The 10220-nt window shown below is 38.1% G+C and overlaps 2 protein-coding genes across 2 annotated transcripts in view; both read left to right on the top strand.

Annotated features, from left to right (window-relative positions):
• LOC119417313 (cadherin EGF LAG seven-pass G-type receptor 3) overlaps positions 1–10220 on the top strand; it is a 40429-nt gene that overhangs the window by 27686 nt on the left and 2523 nt on the right. Inside the window, exons 2-3 of the mRNA XM_037684520.1 lie at positions 2618–2961; positions 6193–6481. Coding sequence (XP_037540448.1) covers positions 2618–2961; positions 6193–6481 — 633 coding nt within the window. The remainder of the gene's footprint in view (positions 1–2617; positions 2962–6192; positions 6482–10220) is intronic.
• LOC119417312 (cadherin EGF LAG seven-pass G-type receptor 3) overlaps positions 6451–10220 on the top strand; it is an 84574-nt gene continuing 80804 nt past the window's right edge. The window contains exon 1 of the mRNA XM_037684519.1: positions 6451–6481. The gene's annotated coding sequence lies outside the window, so the exon portion shown is untranslated. The remainder of the gene's footprint in view (positions 6482–10220) is intronic.

Raw genomic sequence — 10220 nt, 5'->3', positions numbered from 1 at the left:
ATATATACTTTTTTTTCTCTAGCTGTTAATTTTTTATAAATGCTGTGTGTATGTGTGTGTGTGTGGACGGGGGTGGGTGTTAGAGGTCAATGGGGAGGGAGGCTCTTCATAATCCGGTAATCAAACCAGCTGCCACCAAACCCAACCCCCCACCCTACATGTCTCCCAAATGCTGTATTCCCTCTATTATCTGTTTTATTTCCTCAGTTTTAGTATTTTGTCTTTGATTTATTGTTTGCAGTCCTTTTCATTTAGAGGGACTTGTTCATTTTCCTCGTTCTTAACCATTGTGTCTTTTACTTTTTTATTTTCTAGATTTAATAAACCTCCGTTGTTGTCCACCCTCCAATGATTCTCTTCTGGTCTTCTCTGTCATCTTCTTTCACCCTCCATCCATTGTTGTAGTGTTCTTTTCTGTCCTTGGTCTTCCTGACATGTTTCTTTTTACAGGCCCACTCTATTCTTTCTCTTTCAGTGTTTCTGTATTGTTTTGTTTATTTGACTTTAGCCTCACATCAGTACTAAAGTATTAAAAATCCTCCTATCAATTTTATTTCTTTGTATTTGTTCAGCAGCTTATCACACTAAATTGTTTTACAAAATACATTGCAGTCAAGAACTCTATACTGTGATTCATTAACAACTTTTTTGTTTGTGAATCGACAAAATTAGTCAATCACAAAAAATATTTGAATGCTAAATCAGAGAAGGAGAACAATTTAACTTCATGGCTCGATCAATTTCTTGGGCAAAGCTTTAAAAACCACATTGTGCTGTTTTGCAAAAGTATCTTACATCTGGCAAACTTAAGCAATTATTTAACGTGTTCTTCAGAACTGGCAAAATAAACTATTTTAAATGGTTCAGAAAAACATATTTTTACTAAAAGTTTGAACCATCAGAACAGCAGTTTTAGGGCTCCTTCAATTTAAATCTAAATATACAGGAGACTTAACTGGAGGCAAGCAATGTCAATCATAAAAAAATCCCTTAGAGGTGTTTTATGGTGATGGTAGAGATGGCTGTCTAATACATACATCTAAAGCCAAAAGTGTCCAGTTGAATGGAAAACGCTTGACTGCAAAGTGCAAAGATTTCCATAATTTTCACACGTTTTATGAGAGAAGAGAGCACTTGGGTTCTTATGGATGGAGGTAACGTCTCCCTGGAAGAGATGACTATTAGGGCAGAAATATTTCATCATAGGATTATTTTAAAGGACATTTTATATTTGAAGTGAACATTTTCTCTTAGGGAAAGGTAAACGACAGTAAAAAGGTCCTAGATCCTTTGAAGTTTAGATTTTTGGAGCAGCATAGTATACAAATTAACTAACAAACTCAAGCATCTGAATGTTAACGAGGGTGAAACAAGGAGAATCAGGTTAGCATGCAATTTAATACTAACTTTGATTAACCCTGAAAGTTCATTTGGGAAACTTTTTTTTATTTTTTATGGTTGGTTCTTTAGAAGGCAGCAGATGCTTGTTCACCTCAAAGAGATTTTCTTTGAAAATTGTTATTTTCATCAAAACAGGATAGTCTGTGTAAATGTGCAACTTATGCCAATATTTGTGTAACAAAACAGTCTTAAATGTGCTCTTTTCAATAGTCCATATAGGGATGCACAATATCAGATTTTTGACCGATATCCGATATGTTAAAACTTATTTGGCCGATAACCGATACCAATATTTTTAATATACTTTGTCAGAACATAGCCCTCTTATTTAGGCTTATTTGCTACAAAAAATGTGTAACAGCTGTAAGAGCTGGTCACATATATTCAGTAATAGCCATCTGATATGCATAGCACTTTAATTTATATTAAATAAAAAGTGTTAAATGTCATTTATTAGCATTAATCACCTGCAATGCTGTTTCACGTGTGGAGGCTTGTTCCAGGTTCCTAGCTGCAGTGTGGGAAGTTTTTGTCTATTCATTGTGCCGTAAGACTAATCATGCTAACGGGGCTAACACTTGACATCCTTGTCTGTGGTAAAACTCACCCAAGTGCTATCGGTTATTAGCTTCTCAATGACGTTGGAAATGACGGCTTGTAACTCGGGTAAGGCTATGTCAGAAAAATATATCCGACTTGGGACGATGTAGCGAGGCTTACCGTAGTCCAAAAATCTTCAGAATCTTACATCCTCAACAAAAAAAAAACCTTCCACACCGCGGACATTTTAACTTCTTCCTCTCCGCCGTGATCAGTTCAGGTAAGCATGCGTGACATCATCACGTTGTGCTGGTGCTGCAGGCATCCTTGTCACTGGGTTGTCATACACAAACAGTGTCTTTTATATCGGTGAGTTATTTTGATGGAATGGCCGATGTCCGATATTGAACTTAATAATATCGGCTGATACGATACCATACCAATAATATCATGCATCCCTTGTCAATACATTTGATTTGGTTACTGCCTTCTCACATGTTTGTCTTCTTCTCTGTCTCGGTGTAATTGTCCCCTTGTCTTCTCACTGATTCACGTTAAAGTTTCTTCTTATCTTTTTCATTTTTTTCTTCATTACCTCCTTTATAATGTAATTAAACAACCAAAGAGCCCATCTTCTCAATTCCCCTGTTTTTCTTCTTTCTCCTTTAACTTTCAGATGGGGTCCACAGCATCTCAGCTCAGTGTGTCCTTCGTGTCCTCATCATCACTGAGGACATGCTGGGCAGCAGCGTCACTGTCCGCCTGCAGAACATGTCCCAGGAGCAGTTCCTCTCACCGCTGTTGAGTAACTTCTTGGAGGGGGTGTCTGCAGTGCTATCCGTGCCGGTTGAGGATGTTTTCATCTTCAACATCCAGCCGGATCTGGACGCAGCACCGGGAAGCATCCTGAATGTGAGCTTCTCTGCCACGTTGCCAGGTGGACGCTTCTTCCACTCTGAGGCCCTGGAGGAGCAACTGTACTTGAACAGACTGAGGCTGACGTCACTCACGCAGATGGAGGTTTGTTTGTTTGTTTGTTTGCTTGCGGGAGGAAACATGCCCATTATAATCACACTATAACTGTCTTCAGTTATATTAGAACTTCCCAGCACAATGGAACCGTTGTGCTTATTTTAAAACCCACATGGTTCGCTCCCAAACTAAAATGAATTATTTTTCTGAATGGAAGCACATCATTTTGTGCCTCATGCTTAAGTACAATTAAAAATATGGGGCTTTTAGCTACAATGCAATCCAACTGATACAAAATGAACATTCAGGAAAATTAAGTTAATGTTAAGTATGATTTGATATTGTATTTTATAAGTATCTTACGATTTCTGATATATACGGTAATGAGTTGTGACTTCTTCTGGAAACAATAGTAACTGAAGGCCTAGTAATTTTTGAAGAAATTTACATAATCTTCCTCATGTCATTCAAGGGTTTTATACTCTGTTGTAGATGCACATCCAGTCTTTGTTATTAAAATCTGTCCAGTGGTTCATGAGATATTTTGCTAACAGACAAGCAGGCCAACAGTTAATGCCAAAGGTTTAATAAAGATGTCTCATAAGGAGTAACATTCAGAGTATGAGTTGTAAAAGAGTCTCTGCTACCGACACCCCTCATTTTAATTCAACATCTGTAAAATTCACTGAATTATAGTAATTTGTGTTTTTTTTAATAGAGGTGGCTGCGGCAGCCATCTTGAATCAATCTGACCAGAGTTAATCAGTTGTAAATGTAAATTCAGTGATTACTTTATGAGACAAGACAGTTATTTAAGGAACACTGCTTATGAAGTGAGAATAATGTGAAACAGATGTTGCCACGCATGAAATATCTTATTTCTGAACACATGTGCATCAGTTAAATGTAGGATAACACAACTCACAGCAGTTCAAGTTGCACGCAAACAGATGTTCTGTCAGATGTAAACTTCCATCTCTACACCAATTTACTTCCTGAACCTGCTTCATCCTGTCCAGGGCTGCAGGGAGTTAGTGAGCTGTGAGTAGGAGAGGTAGGATACACCTTGGACAAGTCTGAGTCCATCAGAGGGTCAGCACAGAAACAAACAACCATGAACCCACACATTCACAACAAAGGAAATTCATTTATTACACACATTTTTAAACTGTAGGAAGAAACCAGAGTTCCTGGAGACAGTTTGCTCATGGCAATGCACAGAGCTGTGAAAAGTTGTACAACACACTAGTGGATAAACATAATCAACTACAAGTGCTACAAATTTACACTTGTAAGAAAATAAAACCAGAAGTTATGGGAAGCAACAAAATAGGAAAAACAATCATGAATTTATTTCACATCGTAGGAATAAATGTTGCCATTTTCAGTGAGCATTGAGAAAATGAGAAACTCTGATATTTATTTATTTCACAAACTTTCCAGATGAAAGGCAAGAAATACCTGCAAAATGATTGTGCTTTTGAAAGTAAAACATAAAAAAGAGAAGTGACTAAAAATGTTGGCACAATTGTAGTTTCGGTTCACTTTGCAAGATGCCTTATGAACTTCACTCAGCTTTAACGTGGGCTGTCGAAGTTCAAATTGCTGCGATTGTAGGAGGATTGGACCTAAAACGCACAGACTCAAGGATCTCCAAGAAACAAACTTGTCTATTATAACAAATGAACAAAAAAAAAAAAAAAAGTCAGAGAGGATTTGGATAGGAGAGGATGTGTTTTCCCCCCATGATGTCAGCTTCTGTCACACCTGTCTCTTATCCCAATCACCCCAGGTGTTCTTCATTGTCTTTCATTAGTGTTCCTTTATATTCTGCATCTTTGTGTCTTCTCATTCGTTCGTGGATGATCCGGTATGGTGTCATGTTCCTGTTCTCCCTCTGTGTCTACCAGCGAAGTTGCTGCCTCTCACCTTTGTTTTGTTTTCAGTAATACATTAATTCTTAATTTGTTTACTAGTCTCCGTGGTCTGCCTGCACTTGGGTTCAACACTAAGAACTACAGACTCCTGACAATGTTGAGGCAGCCAAAGTTAGAAAAGGCAGAGTTGGCAGGAACACATTGGGGAGACACAAAGAGAAACCAGATTTGTGCCATTGAAGCCAATAATGGACTGCTGACATGGAAAAACAAGAAACTATTTAAATAAAGATAAGGGAGAGCTAGAGCTGAGACTAATGGGGAATGAGGAACAGGTGGCACGACAGGCTGACTGGGAAATATTGAGAAGACTACTGAGAGCAGGTGAATGATGGTACAAATGAACACAAGGAAAATGAAAATACCAGCAGTTAAATCTAAACTCAAGAATCACAAGAAACAAATAAACCCAACAGAAAAGACTATCAACAAACCAACAAAAACCAGATCATGAGAACAAGTATTTACAGTATGTTGCATACTTTGTACAAGTGGTAAGCAATGCAGCTATTTGGGTTTTACTATGAATCAGAATACCTTTTGATAAGTAGGCAACACATTTTCATATTTCCTGCTATTCATCTTTTGCACAGTCTTCTGGAAATAATGTTGGATCCTGCAAATTGTTCAAACTACTTATAAATATTACAGTCAAACTTGATCAAATAGAAAAAAACAACTTTTTCAAAATGGTACATTAAATAGTTAAAAGTAATTCTACTAATCGGGTAAGTAGTAAAAAACACATTACAGATAGATGTATTAGTTTAATGAGCTTCACAATTATAATAATTACTCAGGGGCAAGTTTTCAGGAGAGTTAGTTTGTGTGTATATATATATATATATATATATATATATATATATATATATATATATTTTTTTTTTTAATGTCAATTTAAAAGTCAATGTGGCCATTAGCTTTCACTTTGCATACACTGTGTTCATTTTACTGATGTTACTTATAAAGTTTTGAGGTAGGCTAATTCGTCTTTTTGATTGGATGTATCGGCATATAATGGAGCTTATTGTTGTATTGATTCAGCTTCATAAATAAAAGGTTATACTTTTTCCATTACTGTACTGCCCTTTATGGCTTACAGTAAAGTCCACTTAAAGAGCCATTAAAGTTTCCAAGTAACTTTTTTCCACATTGTGCTTTTCCTGAAAACAGAAGCAAATGGAAACCTAATTTAATATATTTAGTGCAAATGTTTACTTACATCAATATTTTGACTATTACTCACCAAAATGTTTGCGTACAACAAGAAAATCTAGGTTTGTGTTGCTCATGTTTGTATTCTGACCCTACATCTTTCGTCTGCACTCTCCCATTGCTTCAGGTTCTGCCGTTTGATGACAACGTGTGTTTACGGGAGCCTTGTCAGAACTACATGAAGTGCATCTCAGTGCTGCGCTTCAACAGCTCCGCCCCCTTCATTTCTTCACCTTCCATCCTATTCCGGCCAATTCACCCCATCGCGGGCCTGCGCTGTCGATGCCCAGTGGGCTTCACGGGTGATTACTGTGAGATGGAGATCAACCTGTGCTACTCAAACCCCTGCCTGAATGGAGGGGTGTGTGTCCGCAGAGAAGGAGGCTATACTTGTATCTGCCGTGAAGACTACACTGGTGAGTGTCGCGGGAGGAGTGCAAAGAACGTGCACACTTACATTTTTATATAGAAGTACAGACTGCAGAATTAGTGAAGTGTCAAATCAAAGCAAATGTCACTTCACACACTTCTCATCACTGACTATGGTTTGAGTTTTATGTTCTCTAAAATCATTTATAGTAAAATAAATGTGCCTGGTCCAACTAAAAATGCTGAAGTTACATTTCAGTTCAGAAACTCAGCTGTATTTATATTAAATTATTGTTAGCATTTTCCTACTTTATCATGCTGAGACCCCCGGTCTTGACTGCACAAAGTCGGACTCTCTTCTGGCCCAGTTTTATACAGATGAGACGGGCCCAGCTGCTCTGAGTGAGTTTCCCTGGGTCAACACCCAATAAGGAGTAATTTTTTTTAAATTTGCTGGCTTCCACTACTTAGACAGATTCGCACTTTCACCCATTTTTCATAATCAGAAACAAATAAGGCCAATGAGGTCACACATAGTCACCCCACTGATACACTCTGATAGGCTGTGCTCCCAGAAGAAGGCGGAGCCTAGGATTATGAGTTGCTTCTCATTTTTTACACAACCATGTCGAAAGACACATTGCGTGGTTGTGGAAAAGATGTCAGTCTGTTTGAGAAGGGTTAAATCATTGGCATCAAGCAGAGAAAACATCTAAGGAGATTGCAGAAACTACTATGTGAAGGGAACTCAAGGGATTGGGACTGAACATCAATGTAGCCTTAAGAAAGCCACTAATCAGTGAGGCTAACCAGAGAAAAAGGCTTCAATTTGCTAGGGAGCATAAAGATTGGACTCTGGAGCAATGAAAGAAGGTCATGTGGTCTGAGTCCAGATTTAATCTGTTCCAGAGAGATGGGCGCATCAGGGTAAGAAGAGAGGCAGGTGAAGTGATGCACCCATCATGCCTAGTGCCTAGTCATCAATGCAAGATCTTGGTGATAAATTAATGCAACATTGGATGGAAATAGATCTTGTGACACTGCAGAAGCTTATCGAAACAATGCCAGAGCGAATCTATGCCACAATCAAAGCTAAAGGTGTTACAATGAAACATTAGTGTGTGACTTTTTTTTCTTTTTTTTTTGGTTGTGACTTTTTTTTGGCCAGGCAGTGTATTATAATAATATTAATGCTGTGGCTCATTTATAGATTATTATTATTATTATGGACTAACAAGGTTCTTGCCATCAAAACATTTAGCTTTGTCACACCCGGGCGCTCGTATAGCTGTCCAATACATGTCTCTCTTAGGGGGTGGGTCCTCATGACTCAATGAGACCACCTGTATAAATAAAGCTTAAAAAATTACCAATGAAATTACCGAACAGGTCAGAGTGGACCAATGAAACTTGGTTTGGAGGGGGGGGGGGGGGGGAACTTCACTCCCCACAATTCTCTCCTCCCCTCTCCCTGCGGGAGTTTCCCTATGGGACTACCCCCCCATTGTACACAACGAAGTATTTGCAGCCACTTGAAATAAATGTGAAATCTAAATCAAATCGCGAATTAGCCTCAAGATGAAAGCAACGTTGAGAGCGACAACAAAAGAGACTGAGGACGTGTGTCAAGTTTTTCTGAGGCTGTTCAAGTCTGACACTGAAGAAGATGACTTTAGTGGTTTTAGTGCACAGAAGAAATGAAGATAATGATCAATGGTTTTTCCTGGTAGGCTACTATATTTTTTAAATTCTATTTTTTTAAACCAGCTGTGTTACAGGCACTGTTCAGAAAAAAACAAAAAAACAATTACTGTATATATTTATGCATGTAACCAGTATGTACTTTGTGTTAAATTAAAAGCTTATACAATCTTTCTGTGCAGATATCTCATGTTACAACGTGGACACATGTGGCTTATACACAAGTGCGGTCTACATATGTACAGAATTACTTTTCTTTTTAAATTTAGTAGGCGTGGCTTATTTTCAGGTGTGCTCAATAGACAGGAAATTACGGCAATCACATTTGTGCACTTGAACACATAAATTTAGATCTTATTGTCTTTCTAAACTTTTAGGTTGATTGGTATATTTAAAATTTGATACAGAATCTATGATTTCAACATTTACTGCACAATGACAATAGCTTCTCCAAAAATTAAGGCAAAACTGTTAAACTAGTCTATCAGTGACGTTTTCTTTTTAAAAAATTTCCCCTTGCATTATTAAGTGTTTTGACCTGAGGAAGAAAAAAAACTGAACATTAATGTGTGCATTTTGTTCATCTCCACCCTCTAAAGCAAAACAGACTGTTAGTGCCTCTTTGTTCATAACCCACACTGAATTCCCTTTTTGATCACCTCTGTGTCTTTTGTCGTGCTGAGCTAAACAACTCAGACAGACACTGCCTCTTGGGAGAGTTTCCTCTTTTTGAACAGCTTTTTACGCACAGACAACGAAACACACACACACACACACACCTACCTGAGCCACCTTAAAGCACTTCACTACATTTTGTATTTGTTTCCCCTCTTGTACACACTAACAAACTCTTCATTCTTCCTTACCTTTCCCAATCCACCAGGCTCATTTCAGACCTCTTTCCTGCCCCTCCCTATTGTCGCGTCGCCTCAGACACTGATAACAGAAAATAGATGCTGTGAATGTCAGTATGTGTGAGTGTTTGTGAGTCTGGGGGATATTTCACATTACTTTCTATTTTGTATTAAAAAAAGAGCTGGGGAAGTGAAGCAGCACTTTCCTTTCATGGGCGAGATAAAGTGTTTTTGAAACTCCCACTGAGACGGAGGAGATGAGCAGAGAGAAGGAAATCAGCAGAGTATGATGGCAAAGTGAAAGAGATGACGGAGTCAGAAAAGCTTAAGAAATGGAGGGAAACCTGAGACACAGAAAAGATAGGAGCTTGAAGGGGGAGGACGTATAAAATCTTAAACAGGAAGAAACACATGATAGTGGGTTACCCAGAGATTATTAGATTTACTGGTGAAATAATGATTAATAAAGTGGAAGCACTGCAAATTTTATTTTGGTAACACTTTACAATAAGGTACACAAAATTTGATTAACTACTAGGGAACACCTCAGGAACAAATCAGGAGCTAATGGGAGCTAACCAGTACTTACTGAGGAACACACAGCCAACTCTTTATAGGGGAGTACTGGTTAGTTACCTTGCAAATGAAAAGGAACTAATCAAGAACTAATGGGTAGTTACCAAGGAAACCAAAGAGGAATGAATCAGGAGTTTATGTGTAGTTAACAAGTTCTTACTGGGAAACACACAGCCAAGCCTAATTAGGGGACTACTGGTTTGTTACCACAGGAACAAACCAGTAGGTAATGGTCAGGTAGTGATTAAGTAATGATTAGTTCCTCAGTAAGTACTTGGTATGATGCCTCACTACATCAGTGAACAAAATAATAGCCAAGCAATAATTTGGTACTCAGTAAGAGAGAGTCAGACATAGTTAAGATGACAGCAGTACAAGATTATGAAATTGATCATGTCTTTCATCAAAAGGTTTACAAAAGAGAAAATCCAATAAATTCAGTAATCACTAGGAAACTGGTTTTTGACAAATACGAGCTGTGACCTCACTGGTGCAGGGTTTATTCAGAACGCACATGGAGAATTTCTCCTCTGTTCCTGTGGTAACAAACCAGTTGTCCCCTAATAAGGCTTGGCTGTGTGTTCCCCAGTAAGTACTAGTTAACTACCCACACTGCAAAAACGTAAAACCTTACCAAGTCTAATTTTCTAATGTC

The sequence above is a fragment of the Nematolebias whitei genome, chromosome 11, assembly GCF_014905685.2.
Source record: "Nematolebias whitei isolate Nwh7 chromosome 11, NemWhi1, whole genome shotgun sequence".
Taxonomy (NCBI): domain Eukaryota; kingdom Metazoa; phylum Chordata; class Actinopteri; order Cyprinodontiformes; family Rivulidae; genus Nematolebias; species Nematolebias whitei.
Note: the sequence above shows the minus strand (reverse complement) of the source record. Positions and strands in the feature narration are given on the sequence as shown.